At 33.3% G+C, this 22632-nt stretch overlaps 1 protein-coding gene across 1 annotated transcript in view; it reads right to left on the bottom strand.

The window, feature by feature from the left end:
- Positions 1–22111, bottom strand: part of LOC108910546 (RNA-binding protein Musashi homolog Rbp6-like) — a 138338-nt gene extending 116227 nt beyond the window's left edge. The window contains exon 1 of the mRNA XM_018715174.2: positions 22051–22111. Within this exon, the coding sequence (XP_018570690.1) occupies positions 22051–22111 (61 nt within the window). The remainder of the gene's footprint in view (positions 1–22050) is intronic.
- Positions 22112–22632: the final 521 nt, after the last annotated feature.

Below are 22632 nucleotides of genomic sequence, written 5' to 3'. Positions count from 1 at the left end.
TCGAAAACAATTATTTATATATTTGTTTTTATTAACAGATAAATAATACTTGTTAATATTTAAAATGTAAAAAATATTTTATTCATTCATGTGTCTAGGTAAAGAGATCTGTCGTTCACTACTCAGTAGCGGGCCGAAAAGGGGTATAAATAATTATTTGACTTTTTTCAGTCTAAATATGCATTTTAAAATTTTTTTAATCGCGTATTCGTATTCTACTGATTTTTATGCTGAATACTGATTATGACTGAATTACCCCGTATTTTTCCAAAATTCGAAATTCATAAATGCAAATGTTGTAAAAAGGAAATAGGTATTTTCTGTTTAAAGAGCACTTTTCTTATAGGTGTTATTGATCAGTTTTTCTAGAATATCTCAAAATTCATATAAGATAAGAGACAAGATATCCGACATCGTTGTCAAACAAATTCCGTCTGAGACACTGTATCATAACAAAAAATTATTTTTCTCAAATTTGCTACTTAAATAGTTTACAGTTTGCTATATAAATTCTAGTATTTTAAGCAAACAAATATCTTTTCTGTCTACGTTACATTTTTCTTACCATAGGTGTCATTTATATTACTAAAATTTTGTGACTTTCTGAATTATTGAGGTAAATGCTCGTAAAACATGCGCTTTTATGTAACGTAACACATATGTAAAGTTATTAGTTCGTTGAAAACATCTTTTGTGAGGGCATGAATTGAGACGTCAACACTTCTAGGCTGCCACTTTGTGTACACATTTTGCGAAAGCTGGCATAATTCCTGAAAATGGCGCAAATAAAACGCAAGAAGCAAATTGCCGTACTGATACTGACTAACGACGACGTCAGCCGTTCCGTAGATCACGAAAATGCTTTATCACTTTTATTGCCACACGTAAGTTATCTTTAATATCCGACCCCCCAACTAAAGGCAACAGAGCGATTTCAGAATATATCACCCGTTAAATAGGTTAAATATAACATTGTAAATAAATTTAAATTGATCCTACAAACGCACAGAAATATATGTAGAACGATTAGAACGTTTCACATTATTACATCAAACTGTGCTTATCTGCAGAAAATGAAACTTTAATAAGTTAAAAAATCTAGTTCTATAGGGTGCGAACTTCATAAATAGTTTTATTGCGTGCTCATTTGAAATAGTAGAAAATATTTATAATGAACTTTTACGATGGAAAGAAATCCCATTTGAACCTGGAAATTATAATCCTGCAATGAGTACCTACATTACTAACAAAATTAAAAAGTGAAATATTAGCTCTAATAGTATTCATTGCTAAAATAATATTGGAACTGATTTATGAATTTAATTCAAAAGTTAAGGAAAGTGTGACAAAAAATCAAATGCATGATTTTTGTCACTTGTTTTTTTTTTAACCTCTGGTTACGTTCGATTCAAGTCCCATAGCACCGCGGCCTTATCAGGCCTATTGTGCGTCGCACTGTTCGAACCTATTCAGCAAGTAGTTTTGTCCTTTTTACAAAGTCCAACGCTTCCTTGCTGACACCTCTCTCAGCTCCTTCGGTTCGAGAAAGGGTTTTCCCAGGAGTGTCATTCTACTACGTGCAAATCCTAGGCATTCGCAGGCATAAATGCAGAGAAGTTTCATCCGCCGAGTCACATCCTTTGTAGACTGGACTGTCTATGAGCCTTAACTTGTACCTATAGATGTTTCCTACAGTGACACTGTCCTGTTATAAGTCCCGTCACTTTCCTTAGCCGAATTTTATTCAAGCATTCAAGCTTAGCAAGTCATTTGATCTCCAGGACACTCCACTTCCTTCGCATGGCTTTGCCCTGGTCTGGAAACTCATAATTTCATATGTTCTAACTCAGTCCATTTGCCCAGAACCCCCCTGACCAGTGATGTGCCACAGAAGGAATCTGGACCAATGAACTCTGCTTCGGATCCCTTTCTGTTCATCTGTTTTCTAATTTCCGTCAATGCCTTTGTGTCCTGCCACCCAACATAATCTAAATTAGTGGTAACCAGTTCAGTCAGCATTTGTAAACATTCCCACACTAGGCCAATCATTATAGCGTTTTTTCGGGAAAAAAATACTATTAGAAGTTTCTCTACGGAATATTGCCCAGAAACGTGTTATAAACAAAATATCAAAAAATCAACTCGATACTAGTTGGGAAACTTTGTTAAAACAATGGTCAAAATTATGGAAAAGTAGTTTTTCGACTGGCGTAAAAAACTGTTATTCATAGAGAAAAAAAGGTTTATACAAAAAAGGTAGGTATTAAATAAATATATAAAATAAGACAAGTCCGATTAAATTCCGATAATTTGTTTATGCGCAAGAGCTCAAAAATGGTCGAAATTGTCCGCTTTTTTCAATTGCTAATAATTAATGCAATTTTCATCGCAGACACTTGTAATTCAGGATTTTTGAAGCTTTTTGCACCCTTAATAAGTGGTAAAAATTTCAGCCCAAAAACTTCATTAGCTTGGCGTTGGCGGAATTTGTTATCTAAGAAGATGCTATTTTCAATTCATTTTTCCCAAGCTCACAGGCGTTGTAGGGTTTCGATCATTAGTTGTTTTTGTACCTAAATAGTTGTATTGACATATGCATTTACTGATAATTTAATTTTTCAAATTTAATTTGTTTAAAAATGACTGAAAAAATGTTAATATTTATTAAATTGTTAAGCGCGCATGCTCCGCCTCGCTCTCCCCACTCGTTCGCTAGACCAAGTAATAGAACGCATCGCCGCTATCTTCTTTTTCGCAATTAAATAGTTGAATTCACCTTAATGTTAATGTAGGACATGAAAATATAGCTCTTAATGTATACTCTCTCCAAATTTCGGCTCTTAATATTAATAATTAAGGTCACTGCGATTAAATAAAAAAAAAAAATTATCTCAGCTTCTAATCAACTTACAACAACGATTTTTTTTTAAATTCGAAGAAAACTAAAGTAAAGAGGTTACTATTTTATTTTATAATAATTACCTATCTTAACAATTTAATAAATATTAACATTTTTTCAGTCAATTTTAAACAAATTAAATTTGAAAAACTAAATTCTCAGTAAATGCATATGTCAATACAACTATTTAGGTACAAAAACAACTAATGATCGAAACCCTACAACGCCTGTGAGCTTGGGAAAAATGAATTGAAAATAGCATCTTCTTAGATAACAAATTCCGCCAACGCCAAACCAATGAAGCTTTCGGGCTGAAATTTTTACCACTTATTAAGGGTGTAAAAAGCCTCAAAAATCCTGAATTACAAGTGTCTGCGATGAAAATTGCATTAATTATTAGCAATTGAAAAAAACGGCAATTTTCGACCATTTTTGAGCTCTTGTGCATAAACAAATTATCGGAATTTAATCGGACTTTTTTCATTTTATAGGCTTATTTAATACCTACCTTTTTTGTATAAACTTTTTTTCGCTATGAATAATAGCTTTTTTACGTGAGTCAAAAAACCACTTTTCCTTAACTTTGACCACTGTTAAAACAAAGTTTCCCAACTAGCCTCGAGTTGATTTTTTGATATTTTATTTATAACAGGTTTCCGAACAATATTCCGCAGATAAACTTCTAATAGTATTTTTTTCCCGAAACAGACTCTTTCATGTCTATAATGACTGGGCTACACAAGTTTTGAACTTACCTTGTGTGTGTGTAAAGCCTTAATTGCAGTTTGACTGTCAGAGAAACAAGTATGTATGAGTTTATGTTTATAACCGTACTTTCTCTGCTAAATACGCTAATATAACTAAAATTTCTGCTTAAAATACAGTGGGAAACCTTCCCAGACCGTAGTTTGCACTCCATATGCATTTTTGTGACACTAGTTCGAGTATTTTTAGTATGTTATAGGAAATAGTAGAAACAATTTTCAGAGTGAACTTTACGCAGGGGTCAGAAACGAATAGGAATTTTCCCAGTACGGTCCAGTGCAATTTTGGAATTCTAACTCAGGAGTCTATTGGTCTTCAGTGGGTATATGGTGTGGTGTTATCCACATAAGTTTTATGTGAAAATTTAGAAAATTACGCTGTATGTCCACAAACATTTACTCAGGACGTTTTTAAATGGTCAATACATACAGTTCATTACGAAATACCCTATACATTTCACTGGATAAATAATTTTCCTTCATAAGCAAAAAGGGTGCTAGATTTTGGATGACCCTCGTACTTTTCAATTTGTAAACAGAAGTTCCGGAAATAAATGGAGTGGATGCGACTGCCAAAATCCACATTAAGTGACGCTGAAAAGACGCAGATAAGATAGTAAAGTTCGGGAAAGGGAAGCAGCTTGGATAAGGGAATAAAAGCAAATATTTAAGTGCTATTTAAGGAGACATTCAATTATTCCCGTGGCATTCAGAGAGTGGCTCTGCGTTAGGTGCTCTCTCGAAATTAACAATAAGTTTCCATGTTGGATCTAATTATCTTCAGCTTTAGAACGACAAGTGATATTTTAATTCCGTAAGTGTGTACAATCCTTGAAGTTTTATATTTCCATGAAACAATTATATGCCTACAAATGTTTAAAATAGTTTGTGATACCTAATTATACCTATAGTGTCTAGTACCCCGTCTATAATTAGTTTCATCAAAAAATGTATATAAAAATTTTGTAACTAATTGGAACGAAGTAAATATCTACAGTAAAACCTGTTCTATTTTATATTAGAATTATTATTTGCTTAATTTCAGAATACTGGTTTCATTAATTTCAACAAAACTGGACAAATCCCCCATGGATTTAACACACTCTACAAAGAATACCTTGTTCTCAGTCCTGTAAGCTTTTAACGTTACCTGCGGTAACTTGGCAAACAGTAATTGCCAGAATTAATTTATCTTTGTCACAATGTGTATAGTTCTGCACCTGGTGACTTCAGTTTTTCATATTTACCTTCCATTGTATAAACTCGAAACAACATATTCACATTCATGCAGAGCGCTAGCTTTGTTATGAGATTTATAAACTTGGCCACAACAATAACATCGAGGAACTGTTGCCTCAAAGTTTCTTTTTACTTTCTATTAGAATAAAGTTCGTATGTTTTTTGGAGATTTTAATTATATGACTAGTAGAAAGTTAGTGATTAGGACAATGTGATATAATGAAGAAATTAGCATCGTAATACTGGTTTAATGAATATGTTTTGATCTTTTTTTAATATTCCATAATATTTATTGACAAAGAAATGGACTTATATGGAAAAAGGCACATTTTATTAATTCTGTTTATTTCAGTTTAACTAATTGTAAGAAATAAAGTCATTTGGAAAAGTTTGTACCTTTTTCATAGAGAAAAGCATGGCTCATTTTTATTTTTATAAAATTGCTACTGTAATATGAAGTTCAAGAAGATCATGTCGAAGGCCATTTAAAAACTTTAGTTACAACGATCAATGCCACGGCCAATATTATGAATTGTGATTAATTAAAGTTTCGAAATAAATACGCCTTTTCAACGATAACAACAAAAGTCAGTAAGTTGCATTTTTTCTGATTTAACAACAAAATCGGTTAACTAAAATCTCAATACTTGGTATTCACGTCCACCTTGACGATTTGATTTTTTTATTCGATTTCTTATTTTTACCCGGTCTCTACACATAATATTCGAGGAATCTCGTTTAACAAAGAAACTCCTATTTAAAATCGTCGAAGACTTTAAATAAGTAGAACAGACGGAATCACTAAAGTTACAAGGCTGTTTCGACATTTGGGAACTTGCGATGAAAAAATTTTGTGGGCTTATAGTGAGTTATTGAGCCAACTATTTCTAGCAAATGTCGAACTGGCACAAAAAAATTGGTTATGTTATCTTCTTGGCGAGTAGGCTAAAAACTAGTTCTCCATTGCTTACTTGTGGTTTATTGCGACTGATTTCCAAATTTACATTTCACCCAACCGGTTTAGCTTTCTAATAAAGCCAATGATGGGTGAAATTTTCTTTAGATCCTCGGGCAAGGGTTCTATTTTCCCGAAAATAGAGAACAGTCTGTTCCTCTGCGATACACATTCATTCTCTAAAAACAATATTCGACGAGTCTCTTGTTACACCTCATACTAATGAATGAGCTAATCATGGTAGTTTTTGTCAGCACTCAAATGTTTTTTCTCTCATGCAAGTTAGGAGGACTGAGCTATACCAAGAGCTGATTCTGGTCCAACAAATTTCGAACCAACATGCAAACTAGCTAAAGAGCATGCCGCTTCGTATCTTTGGGAACCTGAATGACCAGATATCCATACCAGAATCACCTGGTTGTTATTTCCTAACCGCTCCAAAGCTTTCCGCTAGTGTTATACCGTTCTTAAATTAACCTGTAAGACCTATGAGCATTCAGAAAAAAGAAACTGTAACTAAGTTTTTTACAATCAACTACTACTACGCATTTAGTTTAAAATTGCATACGTTTCGGGCTCCATCTCGACTATTTCAAAAACTGTCAAGTTGGAACTTAACAACTCTCTTTCACTTTTATACAATTTTTTGTTACGAAGATATAATCCATGAAATTTGGTCGGAACTTTAAAAGTTTTAAGCTGGACATAATGCACGTTTTCATTACGTCCATGTAAATGAAAGGTATTCTCGTCAAAATCCTCCACAGCAACATGGGGGTAGACATTGTGGTGCAATAACCCAATACACGCAGTCAACAAGTTCAAGGATCTGACTATATGCGAATATGCGACTGTTGCTTCATCTAGCGTCATAAAGTCAATCAAAAGAATATCCACAGCGACAGACATAATTTTTTTGGTTAGACGTTTCTCGGCTTCGATACTGTTTGATTTGACGGTGGATAGGTATGATATTTCTGAATAAACTTTTTGCCACTAGATTTATTGATAGGACTTCTGAACCCGATGTATGTTTCGGTTTTAATTTCTTTATGAACCCATTCTAATTCACATCACTTATAAATATATCCAATAGGTTGCATATCAAATTCTGTATATCTATTACTAACGTTGACGATTGAATGGTGATAGTATTATACTTGCAATAGTTTATGAATCTGTCACCATCAAAATATAGTTAAACCTTTTGTTATAGCACCACCAACAGCATTTTTAACTCATTTCAGTGGGCATTGAATATATTTTTATCCTTTATTATTCAGGCTGGTAGTATAAGATATTCTCAATGCATACTGATTGGATAAGGGCAAATAAGTCGATAACCTTAGATTAAAAATATATCTGCCTTTCCAAATATGCTGGTTTAGTTCATTCTAAAAATGATTTGTCGCTACTGTCGCTCGATTAAGAGTGTATTGCTTCACTTCTTGAGATTCCAGTTTGTAACAGTTCTATTTTAAACTTTAGTCTTCGTCATTTTTTGACGGTGTACATATAAATAAAAGTTGTATGCATTCATCAAATAAATGCCAGCAGCTGTAATCGTTTCCACGTCCATTTGTATGCACAGTCAGTATGATAGTCTAGAATAATATTATGACATTAATGAAATGTCAAATGTCAGTCAGCGTATGATTAATAGTAATTACCTATGATGGTCTTTAATTATAATGGCATTCGTTGGCCAATTGTGATGCATATCCCATCATAAGATACGACAATCTCAGAATAAACTGATAAAAAATATTGTAAGATTTTTAGAAGGCGTTTTTTTCTGTTTTATAAAGTTAATAGCACGTTATACATCAGGAAAACCCTTTTACCACGTACCAAATTCAAAATCGTTCAACGCTTTTCCGTTTTATAACTGATTATTGATTCTTTTTCAAAAATTTTGGCACCCTCTAGCGCCCTTATGGTGCATTTTTGCACATACGTAAATTAGCGTAAATCGTCGTGGTTTGACCTTAGGAATCTTGAGTGGCTCGCTGGTACATGTACTTCAGGGACACCCTGTATTACAAGTGAGTGAAACAAAACATTGTAACAAGTGATCTGTTTGACGCACGAACGCTTGTGCGAGTGCAGGAAATTCTCGCGTATAATAGAATTTCACCCTTACGTGTGACATTCGACGTTGGTTCCACCAAGTGTAGTTTTTTAACGAAAAACAAACTTGAAGAGATAGTCAAGCAGTCAAGTCTTGATCATTGACGTCGGTCATCTTGAATAGTTGTTGATGAATAAGAAATTTTCTTATTCATCAATTTTTATCTTTATTATAAGAAGCGCGTGCAGAACGAGATGGAGTCTTTGCTAAAAAATATTCGACTAGAAGCCAAATTTTAGAATTACTTTCGTGAAATTCTAAAGACATTTAGGACAAGAATATTTTCTCAAAGCTTCAAAGGCAAAAAATGCAGTACTAACTCGCAAGAAGTTTCCTTGGCACATTTTTTACAAAACGTTGGTTATCAAATTATTGTTGAAACGTTAAAAATTGCAGTCTGTGATACGTTATTGAGACACGAAAATATGTCTTCGACTATGTGGGCGCGGTAATCAATATTTAAATATGTACCTATATGTTGAACGTTTACGAAAATGAAGATAATAGCAAATATCACAAGTGGACTGGTTTTATAAAACAAAAGCAAATTGGATACACAGCCAAAAAATTGTTGGTGTCTTTCAAGAGAGGAAATCAACAATTTTTTTGTAGACGCACCAGATCAATAATCTTCTACTGATTCATCTTCCATTCACAAAAACTCACGATTTTTTATGNTTGAAAAACTAAATTCTCAGTAAATGCATATGTCAATACAACTATTTAGGTACAAAAACAACTAATGATCGAAACTCTATAACGCCTGTGAGCTTGGGAAAAATTAATTGAAAATAGCATCTTCTTAGGTAACAAATTCCGCCAACGCCAAACCAATGAAGCTTTCGGGCTGAAATATTTACCACTTATTAAGGGTGTAAAAAGCTTAAAAAATCCTGAATTACAAGTGTTTGCGATAAAAATTGCATTAAATATCAGCAATTGAAAAAAACGGCCATTTTTGACCATTTTTGAGCTCTTGCGCATAAACAAATTATCGAAATTTAATCGGACTTATCTCATTTTATAGGCTTATTTAATACCTACCTTTTTTGTATAAACTTTTTTCGCTATGAATATTAGTTTTTTTATGCGAATCAAAAAACCACTTTCCCATAACATTGACCATTGTTTAAACAAAGTTTCCCAACTAGCCTCGAGTTGATATTTTGATATTTTGTTTATAACACGTTTCCGAACAATATTCCGCAGATAAACTTCTAATAGTATTTTTTTCCCGAAACAGGCTGTTTCATGTCTAAATGACTGGGCTATTACCAGCTACACTTTCCAGGCTATGGGAAATATATAATTTTTTAGAACTAAATTATAAATATGCAAAAGAGGTCATTTAAAGTACTCATAATAAACTTTTAAAACATAAGGGGCAATACCATCTGAACCCGATGTAGGTTTCGGTTTTAATTTCTTTATGAACCCATTCTAATTCACATCACTTATAAATATATCCAATAGGTTGCATATCAAATTCTGTATATCTATTACTAACGTTGACGATTGAATGGTGATAGTATTATACTTGCAATAGTTTATGAATCTGTCACCATCAAAATATAGTTAAACCTTTTGTTATAGCACCACCAACAGCATTTTTAACTCATTTCAGTGGGCATTGAATATATTTTTATCCTTTATTATTCAGGCTGGTAGTATAAGATATTCTCAATGCATACTGATTGGATAAGGGCAAATAAGTCGATAACCTTAGATTAAAAATATATCTGCCTTTCCAAATATGCTGGTTTAGTTCATTCTAAAAATGATTTGTCGCTACTGTCGCTCGATTAAGAGTGTATTGCTTCACTTCTTGAGATTCCAGTTTGTAACAGTTCTATTTTAAACTTTAGTCTTCGCCATTTTTTGACGGTGTACATTTAAATAAAAGTTGTATGCATTCATCAAATAAATGCCAGCAGCTGTAATCGTTTCCACGTCCATTTGTATGCACAGTCAGTATGATAGTCTAGAATAATATTATGACATTAATGAAATGTCAAATGTCAGTCAGCGTATGATTAATAGTAATTGCCTGTGATGGTCTTTAATTATAATGGCATTCGTTGGCCAATTGTGATGCATATCCCATCATAAGATACGACAATCTCAGAATAAACTGATAAAAAATATTGTAAGATTTTTAGAAGGCGTTTTTTTCTGTTTTATAAAGTTAATAGCACGTTATACATCAGGAAAACCCTTTTACCACGTACCAAATTCAAAATCGTTCAACGTTTTTCCGTTTTATAACTGATTATTGATACTTTTTCAAAAATTTTGGCACCCTCTAGCGCCCTTATGGTGCATTTTTGCACATACGTAAATTAGCGTAAATCGTCGTGGTTTGACCTTAGGAATCTTGAGTGGCTCGCTGGTACATGTACTTCAGGGACACCCTATATTACAAGTGAGTGAAACAAAACATTGTAACAAGTGATCTGTTTGACGCACGAACGCTTGTGCGAGTGCAGGAAATTCTCGCGTATAATAGAATTTCACCCTTACGTGTGACATTCGACGTTGGTTCCACCAAGTGTAGTTTTTTAACGAAAAACAAACTTGAAGAGATAGTCAAGCAGTCAAGTCTTGATCATTGACGTCGGTCATCTTGAATAGTTGTTGATGAATAAGAAATTTTCTTAATCATCAATTTTCATCTTTATTATAAGAAACGAGTGCAGAACGAGATGGAGTCTTTGCTAAAAAATATTCGACTAGAAGCCAAATTTTAGAATTACTTTCGTGAAATTCTAAAGACATTTAGGACAAGAATATTTTCTCAAAGCTTCAAAGGCAAAAAATGCAGTACTAACTCGCAAGAAGTTTCCTTGGCACATTTTTTACAAAACGTTGGTTATCAAATTATTGTTGAAACGTTAAAAATTGCAGTCTGTGATACGTTATTGAGACACGAAAATATGTCTTCGACTATGTGGGCGCGGTAATCAATATTTAAATATGTACCTATATGTTGAACGTTTACGAAAATGAAGATAATAGCAAATATCACAAGTGGACTGGTTTTATAAAACAAAAGCAAATTGGATACACAGCCAAAAAATTGTTGGTGTCTTTCAAGAGAGGAAATCAACAATTTTTTTGTAGACGCACCAGATCAATAATCTTCTACTGATTCATCTTCCATTCACAAAAACTCACGATTTTTTATGGCGGTTTTGGCAATAGTCCAATAGAGTTGCAATGAAAATACTTAAGTTTGCGTCCATAGAAAACAACCAGCCGATTGTTTCTCAATTACCAACAAGGAAAATATACGGGTCAATCTGTAGATATTGAAAAATTTTCTGTACTTTCTGAAAAATACCTATATTGCCAGATGCCTTAATTAGCAGATTCGGAAAGACTCATTTCGCAGTTACTTTTTTAGCATATTGCAGATATCATACTTTGAAGCATTTTTTGTAGAGCGACAAAGTAGCTGACGGATATATGGAAGATTCTCTTCAACAGAAAATGAAGATTGAGGAAGAAAAAACGATAATAATGTGGACCCTATATTGCTGCTTATTTTACGGTTACTGCTGACGTTACTTCATCTATTGCTTGTTCTTTGGTTACAGTAGCGAATATTTATATGAAACAAATGAAATGGGACCCCTTGTGTTAGTTTTGGTTGTGGAATCCAATTTTACAATGCAAAATTCATTTTAATATATTATTATACTAATAAAAAGTTACTGCTGTTTTCTTTATTTAAATTATAACTACTTTATTTAACTAATAACTAAAAAATTCCACTAATGATTGGCCCACAAAACTACAACTGCTGGATAAAGAAAAAGTTAATATTCCTTGTCACATGTAGCTACGGTTGTTGATCTGACGTAAGTGAAAACTGGTACGAGTAGATTCTCGATTTTTAGTGATTTGTTGCATATTGTTTATTGAAATAAATAAATTTCCAGTTCAACGAAAACATTACAGACTTATGAGTCCCTAAAATTATTGTACGTAAAAAATGCTTATAGCAAAACGATCAAATGAAAACCCATTGTTATGAAAGATTAGGCAATTTATCCGCAGCATACATTTTTTAGGTAAGAAAGGGGATCACTTTTTTGTATGAATGCCAGCCGAGATCTGTATAAATAGAAAACATTTAGGCGGGTTAAATCCCGGCAAAAATCCGCCCAAATCCATTTTAATATCCATTTAAATTCAAGGTATCTTCCCACACGCATCCACTGTTGTGTGCCGTTTTCATTATTTTCATTGACATGATGATCACGTGAAGTAGGTTTCCATTACGAGATAATGTGCAGCGTGTAAAAGTAAATCGATAATAGAATGACAGAGGCAGCACTTTGTTATTCATGAGGGAGGAACGAAGCCAAAGTAAAAATAAGAATAACGGGAAGGTGAAAAGGTTGGTGATAAGTCAAATAAATAAATATAGAAAATAATTCATAATTACACTGTTGTTTGTGATAAGTTATTAGAATAGTCAGTTAACTTTGTATTAATGAAATTATATCTACTGCACTTACACTTTATAAGTTCTTCACGTTCATTTCTAAATGAAATTATTTTTATTTTTAAAGTTTCAGAAAGTGTTAAAAAACAAGAAAAGTTGCTAGCCGGATGACGCTATTCAATTAATTCGCCTGGAATCACGTACAGGCAATAAAAGCAAAGAGAAAGGAAATTAAATTCCGGTGTTGCCTGATTTACTGTTTATTTATAAGCACAATTATACATGAGAGGGGTTATATATGTATTCATAAAGCTACGTGCAGATTTACATAGTAAAAGGTAATTTTTAACATTGAATATTAAAAGTAAATTAATGTATCGCTAAATACATGTTAATTTAATTTTAATTATAACCATTTCCACTATTATAACTGATTTTCCTGATAATAATTTTTTTAATTCTGAAATTTGTGTGGTCTTAAAATAATTGTCTCTTCACCCATAATTATTACAGGATGGATGGTGAATCTACAAGTAGATTATCTCAATACTTATTTACGTTACAAGGCCGGGAAATGGTATATTAAAGTACAAGTCTAGATGTTTACGGACGAGGCGACGAAGGAGCCGAGTCAGGAATTTCTAGATGAGTACTTTAATGACATTTCACGGCCGTATATCGTACAACGTTTTATTTCATACTGTGTTGTATTCAAAATGAAATTTTAATGTTTTATTTTACATAACCTGCCTGTATGTACGTGTTAGCGTGGTTTCGATTCTTGTTTTATCGCATAGCTTTTGATTTAGCTTAGTGATGTAAAAACAAAAATAACAAATTTTACAGTTTGTCATCCCGTGCGTATTTTGTGATAATTTTCGTAAAAAATGGAAGAAATCGAGCTAAAATGTGCTGAAGCAACCACTAAATAAAGTCTTCTGCTCGTTATGAGAAGGAATACCAGCTCCTCAACGTGTTTTTTTAAAGCAGTCGGGGAAGTAAAAATTTTCCGGACTCAGTACTGTAATGAGTTATTTCCCGGACTTAAATGAGTCCGGGAAATAACTCATTACAGTACAGTATGAAATAAAATATTTTTAAGATATCGCATGGAAAAATATATGCTTATAAAAAGTTACTACTCTTTTTAGATGTACTTGCTATCTACCCTAAAAGTATTGGCAAACATTTTATAACCACCACAAAATTAAAATTATTTATATGAACATTTTTTTTTGACGTTAAAAATAACAAAAATTAAAAATAACGGAAAACTACAGAAATCCGTATAACATTGTTGTCATAAAATTATCAAAACTATTTTAAAAAACATACGTCAATTTGGATCAGATTGAAGATATTTGGTTCATATTAGCGTTAGAAAAAAAACTGTTAGCAAATTTTCTCTTAATTTTTCGGAATCCAGCCATAACATTACATATCCAGTAAGTATTACCATTCGTTTTTTACCTTAAAGTTTAATGTCATTTGTAAATTTTGTGAGAAAATTTACAAGTATGAAATTAAACAGCAAATAGTTTTTCTGATATGATGTCGCAAAAAATATTTAAAATAAGTGTTTCAACTAAAAAAAAGGTGTCTAACGCCAGTTAAATATGTTATACAGCCACACAAAAATAGAAAAGTATCCTGTACTTTTCATGCGACATATGTTATCAGTAGTATTTTTACCTCCTGATCACGAATCCGGTGTCAGAATTGAGCTATCACATCACAGGAATTTCCTAACCTCAAAAAACAGGTCAAAAATAGCAAAAATTTATGAAAAATTGCTAGGAAATTTAGAATTTTTTTTTATATTCGAATATTCATTTATACAGTTAAGACCCCGCCGAACGTGAATTAGCGGTCAGAATTAATAGTTCTATTTCTAACCTCAAAAAAAGGGGTCAATTAAGAAGAATTCGCGCCAAATTTGGTATACGGGGGTTTTCGAGGTCGCTGATCACGGATCCGAGGTCAATTTTGCAAAATTCAAAATGGCGGATCCAAGATGGCCGACCAAATTTTCAAAAAATAACAGCTTCGCATCAAATTTGATATAAGGAGGTTTTCAACACCAAAAACCCCCGTGATATCCGACTTTAATTGACCCGTTTCCTTGAGGTTAGAAAAAGAACCATTAATGCTGACCGCGGATTCACGTTGGGTGGGGTCTTAACTATATACATAAACATTTGAATATCGAAAAAAAATTGTATTTCTCCTAGCACCTTTTCATAAAATTTTGCTACTTTTTACCTGTTTTTTGACGTTAGGAAATTCCTGTGATGTGTTAGCTCAATTCTGACACCGGATTCGTGATCAGAAGGCAAAAATACTACAGGTAACATATGTCACATGAAAAGTACAGACTACTTTTCTTTTTTTTGTGTGGCTGTGTTATATAAAGCGTATTTTGATTTTTATCAGAATTAAGTTCTAATATGTTGAATAAGAACCATTCATTTGCCCTGTTGGTAATTTCATCTCGGATAGAAACGTAATCCATAACTGTTACTCGCAAACAATGCCAGAAATTTTTTTGTATAATTCTCAAATTGTATTGCTGCAGCAATATAAAATGGAACAAATCATTGACGTAGATAAAGAATAATAGAAACCCCAAGACCTGTGGAACTCCATGTTTGGCATTTAAAAGTCAGACGTACGGCCTGCTGACGATTGCTAAAATACGACTTAAAAGAGAGAAAGTGAACTCCCTCTAATCTAAAACCATATTAGGAATCGCTGAAAAAATTATGATTCAAAATAACCACATAACTACCTTTTTATAATCAGCTCTATGACTTTGCTAAAAACTGAACGAATACTTATTGAACGGTAATTATAAATTACTGATGGATTGTCCTTTTAAATATAGCAAATACTTAAGAGAGAACTTAAGTTCCTCAGGAAATGTGCCGGTGGTTGAAATCAATTGATGTCTAATAAAATGTTTTACAACTAAAGTACCAGCTTCTTTTAACAATCTGAGAATTAAGTGTATAAATATCAGAGCATTTGGAGCTTTTTTTCTGTCTCTAAAACATTCAATTCAAGAACGGGATGGAAAAAATTGAACAGGGAACAGGAAAATGTTTATAATAAGAGGAAGGAATATGAAAACTAATTTTATAGTTTTGCAGTTTTGATGAAATAATAATGTAATTCATTTGAAGCGAAATTCAAGCGCACCTATTACTTTCGTAGTAGTAAATTCATCATACGTTAACTTTTTTGTGAATTTGTGCATTATTTTTTTAATTGTTTAATTGGTACTTCTCGTTATACCTATCTACTGCAAATTCAAAACAAAACAGCTGATTCCTGATCATTTTCGAACCGCGAAACAGATGAATTTTAAACTTTCTGCTCCCCTTTTCTCAGGGGGAATAAAGTTGCTTGTTTCTGTAATATTTTTCAAATAAATTGTATAACAAACTGTCAAAATTTGCAAGGAACAAATTAATAATACTTTTGCTAGACCTATAGATACAACTAAAACTGTACTAATTTTAATAGAAAGTATACGGATCGTACAACATTCTGAGTTTTATTTATCTATTTATTTATTTATTTATTTATTTAGAAATTACAATATCCAACGGGACAAATTCCCAATTAATTACAGGATAAGGTAAAACAGAAAACCTTAACTAAATTTAAAAAGAAAAAAGGTAAACTAACATTAAATATAAAAATACAAGTACTACACAAAATAGAGCAATCAAAATCTAAAATATAAAATTCAGATAAAAGAATTTAGGTGGTAATTTTTATTTTTTAATAGGGCGTTCTGCGAAATTTTTGTCTGTCATATGACGTCATCTGTTTTTTTAAATACAAATGTGATAGCTCTTTTAAAAGGTCTTGTAATTTTCTATTCAACTATATCAATAAGTTTAGGTAATAGAGTTTTGTATTTTTTCCATTAAAATTTCACAAAATTAGACTCGCTTATTGTCTTCCAAAAGCTATTGAAATAAAGTAAGGGTGCTATTTTTCCTTTTCTAAGAACTGTTGAATTATCCATGATATTATGCTACATGCCGTGAACTAGGAATTTTCTTGAAATGCTAGTGAAACATCTTGTTTCTTATTTTCGAGTACTTATTTGTTTTCTACTACCTTTAGAGAGGTTCTTTACTTTTCAACTTTGCTTACTGTGGTTTGAGAAATTGATTCTCGGTTAAGGTATATTATTATTAAAATAAAAGTATATACTTTTTTATTTCCGTTTAATTAAGTGTGCTTTATGCTGATAAAAAACACTTTTAAATATTTCTAGTATATCAGCATTAATTACTTGACAGAAACGTGAATAAGTCGACTTGAGTGTAGCTTTCTTGTAATAGATTTACATTTGAAAATATCAAGTAAGAAACTTATAATGTATGTTTCATTGACTGTAGCGGTTTTTATTTCATTTACTTTTGAATAGATGTAAAAATTTATTAGATTTCTTACTGGGAAACTTCAAGCCACGTAGGAATGACCGTTTACTTCACTGAAGTAATTTGTTAATTATAATTTTAGAATTTTTCCTTTGACACTAAATAAAATTTTATTACCTAAATTTATTAATGTGGTTGAATAGAGACAAGACAAGAACTTTCAAAAGAGCCATCATAAGACACACATTTCTATTAAAAAAAACACCGCTTACGTTATTACTGTCACGCAGATGACGCATATGTGAAACAAGTATCTCACAGGACGCAAATAAAAATTGACCTGTTTCAGGATTTTTGTCCAAAATCACAGATTTACGAAATAATGAAGTTATTGCTTTCATGTTGTATGTTAAAGAACCAAGTCACCAATAAGTTTACAAAATATTATTCTTATTATTCCTATTTTCAGTAAGTCCTTCTATACGCCGCGTTATGTATCAAGAAATTTAATTCGATTAGATTCTGAACATACATTTTACTTTCTCCTCGCCATCCTTCTACAGCTTTATACGCCACACACTCCAGCGATCGAGTAAAACGAGACTTTAATAATAAGATCCGATTTATATTATCTATAAATCTTACAAATCTGGCAGAAATCTGGCGAAAGACGGAGCTGAAACGGCGCTAAACGATATAATCATTTAATTCAATTGCGAGTGCGTCGTGTTTATGTTCACATATCAGCGACTCGTCGACGACTTGTTATAAACTCAAGACTAAGATGATGCCTGGGGTTATTTATCACCGCAGTTAACGCCACACACAGATAAATGCCCCCCTCCCGATAGGACCCCTCTTTCCCCACGAATAACTCCAAGAACCGCCCAAGGAAACGTCAAGCACAGAAACAACAACGGATTAGGTTTCAGTTCGGGAACAAATTACCAAAACAAAATAAATATCATTTTCTCTAGGGGGATATATCTGCTATATAATTCGATTAGGCTCCATTGAACGCGAAAATTATATGAAGCAATATAATTCAATTATTAAAAATGTACACAAAACTTTTCAGTTCATCTGTTAAGGAATATGGCAGTATCAGTCAATTTAAAAATTATATCTAAGGTGATAGCTTCTCTGTTCTAAATATAATTACTTATCTTATCAATTAACTCCAGTTGACGATAATTATTGTAAAACGCAACAAATTCATAACCTATTCATATTCATAACCTAACTTATTCATAACCAACCTTTTTTAGTTAAGTATACACTAATATAAATTTTATATAAAATTACACACAAAATTCATTGATTACTTTGATGCCAAACAGACTGGGTAATGCAATATGCCGTTATACATGTAAAGTTCCAATCAAAATACAGGGAGTTAATGAACTTATGTCAAAAGGGTGAAAAAGGAGTTAACTGATGTCACAAACTTGTATCGGAAGTTTAAGGCCATAGAGGAAGAAGCTAATTAAAAATGTGTTTAAAACTGTTTTGGAACTGCTGAAATACATTTATTTTATTGTGGGGAGTAGGTACTTACAAAAAATTCTGTAACACTTTTTACGAGTTTGCAGTTTTCTTATGAAGTCGGACTGTATTCGAATGTCAGTTTGCAATGCATTGTTGTGGTGATTGCTGTGCTGCTTTTCGAGAGTACCTACATTTAATAGCCGTATTTCCAAGTTTTCTTTTGACAATGGCGCATTTATTTAGCAATCGCGAATATTATGATATGCTCACAATTTATGGTGAAGCAAACGAAAATGCCCACAGAGCTTGTCAAGTGTACCCTGAAAAATATGCTGAACGACGGACGTGCCCCCGCACCGCGAACATTTGTTGCTGTAGCGTAAAGAATTTTGGTCACCGGTGAAGTACAACCGATGCAACGTGTTCAAGCGCTTACTCTTGAGGATTTTCACTGCGTCGAGGTTTTTGCGAATGGTTGCTTCAGGAACATGCAAGAAATCCTCAATTTACAGCGCAAATACTTGTTACAAATGAAGCATGTTTTAGTCGAAATGGTATACGTAACGTCTACAACACTCACCACTGGACTATCGATAATCCACACGAAATACGTTTCAACAACAGTTTTAAGTAAACATGTGGGCCGGTATCATTAATGACACTTTAATAGGACCTTTTCAATTCCCTGGACGCTTAGACGGTGCTTCATATCTAGATTTTTTTGCAAAATCGCTTGTCGGAGTTATTGGAAGATGTTCGGCAAAATATGTGGTTACTGCATGAAGGAGCCCCCGCTCACTTTTTTCGGAGACTGCGCGGCTTTCTAAACATTTGCAACCTGAGGGGTTATTTCTTTGATTATCTACCTCTAATTAATTATCTGTTTAATTCTCGAAAGAGTTACTACTTAATTCTCGAAAGGGAGTTTATAATTATCATTATACTTTAATCAATACGTGGGAACTTAGAAATGCTGTATGTTCAGTGAATTAATTCCAAGCACTTACTATTCATCGCTTACGTGGAATATAATCCTGTGGTTGGCTATACAGGGTGACACTGAAGTTGGAGAAACAAAAGGAAACACCAAAACTTCCAGGAAGGGTTTTAATAACATTAAACAAAACAAACAAACAAAATAACAACAAACGACTCGAACAACATTATTAATGAATTGATTTAAATACGACAGCGTGCCGAGATTCAGGGAATGCGCGCTTCATACAAAATTTGGAAAAACTTTATCCATTATTAAATTTAATTAATTAGCCCGAGACTCTACAGTTAATAATTAGACTGCTCAATGTGAAACTCAAGGAAGAACTGACTTTTTCTCCTAGATCTCTCCTGAATTACACACTTCGCTTTAACACGCCCATTTCTTGGGTCCAGAAGTTTCGGTTCTTATCTTATTGGCGGGGACCCTGAGTGTCGGGATGCTTTAATAAGTAGGTTCATAATTATCTAATTGACTTGACTTACAATTATATATGAATTCTGAAACTAAACTAAATCCTAGCCTTCCACTAGTGACTCCGCGTAGCAAATACGGGGCGGATTAGTCAATGTCATTTAATATTTTCTTAATAGCTTGGAAAATCCGCCGAAAAACCAGCTATGATCTGTTACTTTCTTTTCCAATTACTATTTCAGTTTAACAATTTAATTTAAGTCTACTTTGGAATCCCTACGCTCTTGATATACTATATACTACTTGAAAGCCCTCAACTTTCGATAAGTTGTGATGACAGAAATATTTTACTTTTGGCCTAACCGTTCTGAGAACTAATAAATAAATGACTGCGCGTCCCGGCTTTTGTTACACATTACTTTTCCCGATCGCTGGATAGGCCATGGCAGCCTAGTTAGGTGGCCCCCCGGTCCCCTTTAGACTTCTTTTTGTGGGGATATGTGAAAAGTGTTGTGTATTACTCGTAAGTTCGTAATATCGACCATCTGCGACATCGTATTGTCGAAGCTTGTAATACGTTTCGAATGGACGTGGCAATGCTGCAACGCGTTGATACGTTGCGCTGAAGCTTGTGTGCAAGTAAATGGTGGGTACATTGAACATCTTCTATGAAAATCAGCAGTTCTCAAAAGGTGGCTCCTTGCAATGTTGAGGTAAGTCAGATTTTAAAATTACATTTTAATCAACACAAATCCGTGTATTTACCTCATTTTGACATAACGGACATGTGGCAAAAATATTTGACATAAGTTCAATAACACCCTGTATAAATTTGCAGTTGATATATGCATATTTACGACACCTAAAGTATTTTGTTAGAAATAGAGAAACTACATTGTATTTTTAAATAGAAAGAAGAAATCTATATTATTATGTTACGTAACATTTCTACAAATATGCTTTTTTAAATATTACTACTTTTCAATGTGGCAAAGTACAACGTATCTCCATGAAGGGAACATAAGACGATCGTAGTACCTTTCACAAGGAGAAGAAATTTGGTTGGACTCCCTAAACCAATATTAGAGGAGAGGTGTATTCGTCTTTCCAGGTAGGTTACATATCTAGGATTGATACTGCATGATAAGCTTACCTGGAATGCATACTTGGAAATAGTGGTAAGTAAAGCGTAACAGACATTGTGTGTATGTCGTCGCCTTATCGGTGGAACCTGGGGACTGAAGCCATGGAGTGTGACTGTAAGAGTGTCCTTTGTAGAAAAGAACGAATGATTGTTGAGAATTAATAAAATTCGGCTCAGGAAAGTTATGGAACTTCAGACACTGTCACTTTGGAAAACATCTATACAAGCTAAAGCTTATATGTAGACAGTCCGGTCTGTCAAGTATATTACTCGGTGAATAAAACTTCATTACATATCTTGTAGGATTTGCACGTAGTAGAATGGCGTTCCTGGGAAAACCACAAAGCACGGTTTTCGGCCCAATTGGAAAAATAAAAAAATGCATAATTTTTATAGCTTGGGGCTAGACAAACAAAATTTAATCGATTTTAGCCCAAACGGACCCACCATCCACATCCACTGCCACATTCAACTACTATAACAGGTAGTAGTGGCAGAAAAATGTCTTTTTACACATCTCTAGGGCTAGACAAGCAATATTTTGTTGATTTTAGGCCAAACGGATCCAATGCCTATCTTCCCATACACATTCCCATAATTCTAATCACGTCCAACTATTGTTACAGGTAGGAATGCCAGAAAACTCAAACTGAAACTCAGATAAACACAAACTAGCGCTCGGACAAGCAAGCTCAACCTGAATAACGGCCTGGTAAAATGTAATTAAACGATGGTGAGAAAAAATCTATTGAGATGTTCAGGCTGCCAAAACCAGGCTGAAGCACGAACATCAAATTCAAACAAAGTTCAATCAGGTAAACCCAAACTGAAGCTAGGATAGGGAAACTCAAACTGAAGCTCAGACATGGGAGCTCAAATTCTAACAGAAGCTCCAGCTGGTAAAACAAAGCACAAGCTCCGTCAGGCAAAAACAAACTGAAGCTCGGACAGGAATTTGATTTACCGCCATTGGGCGTTTACTATTTTCTCAATGACATTTCTTTCATTGGAGTAAATCTCTTATAAATGCTAAAAACCTTTTGTTGACTGTTAGTTTCGTTCTACTCTTGGCGTTACCCAAGAACAATGACGTGGACGTAGTAGATTACTGCTCTATTTGGAGTGCTTTTTTAACGCAAGTCCCCTTGTCTTTAACAAAACGGATTTTTTACTTATCATCTTCCTCTTCTGAAGTTTCTTCATTTTTTCCTTCATCTTCTCCAGAAGACTCATTTCCAGTATAAACGGATGCATCTGATAAGTACTAAGAGTATACGGCACTCTTATACTGTGGGAAATTTTGGGTTGGATCCGTTCTCCAAGCAAGTGAATATTGCTTTTATTACATGTCCTAGTAGTTGGATGTCTGTACGTTATTAGGGGTATGTAGGGCAGTTGTTAGGGGTGTGTCCATTTGGGCTAAGATCGACTAAATTTTGTTTGTCTGGCCCCAAGCTAAAAAAAATCATGCCATTTTTAATTTTTTTTCCAATTGGGCCAAAAACCGCTTTTAATGACCCTCCTCCTTTAAACAAACTCCTCAATGTTAAAGACATATACACTGAAAGAAATGGGCTTATTAACTGGAAGGTGCTTAATACACCTTATGCATCTATGAAATAAAGGTTATAATGAATTACTTATACATTATTAGGTGTTATAGACTTTATGTTCCAATTGTATAGTAGGAAAAATTTGTTGTATAAAGACCAGTATCCGAATTTGTATATAACAATTATATTAACAGAATTATT

The sequence above is a fragment of the Anoplophora glabripennis genome, unplaced genomic scaffold (assembly GCF_000390285.2).
Source record: "Anoplophora glabripennis isolate ALB-LARVAE unplaced genomic scaffold, Agla_2.0 scaffold477, whole genome shotgun sequence".
Taxonomy (NCBI): domain Eukaryota; kingdom Metazoa; phylum Arthropoda; class Insecta; order Coleoptera; family Cerambycidae; genus Anoplophora; species Anoplophora glabripennis.
The sequence above is the reverse complement of the archived record's forward strand: the minus strand, read 5'-3'. Positions and strand labels throughout refer to the sequence as shown.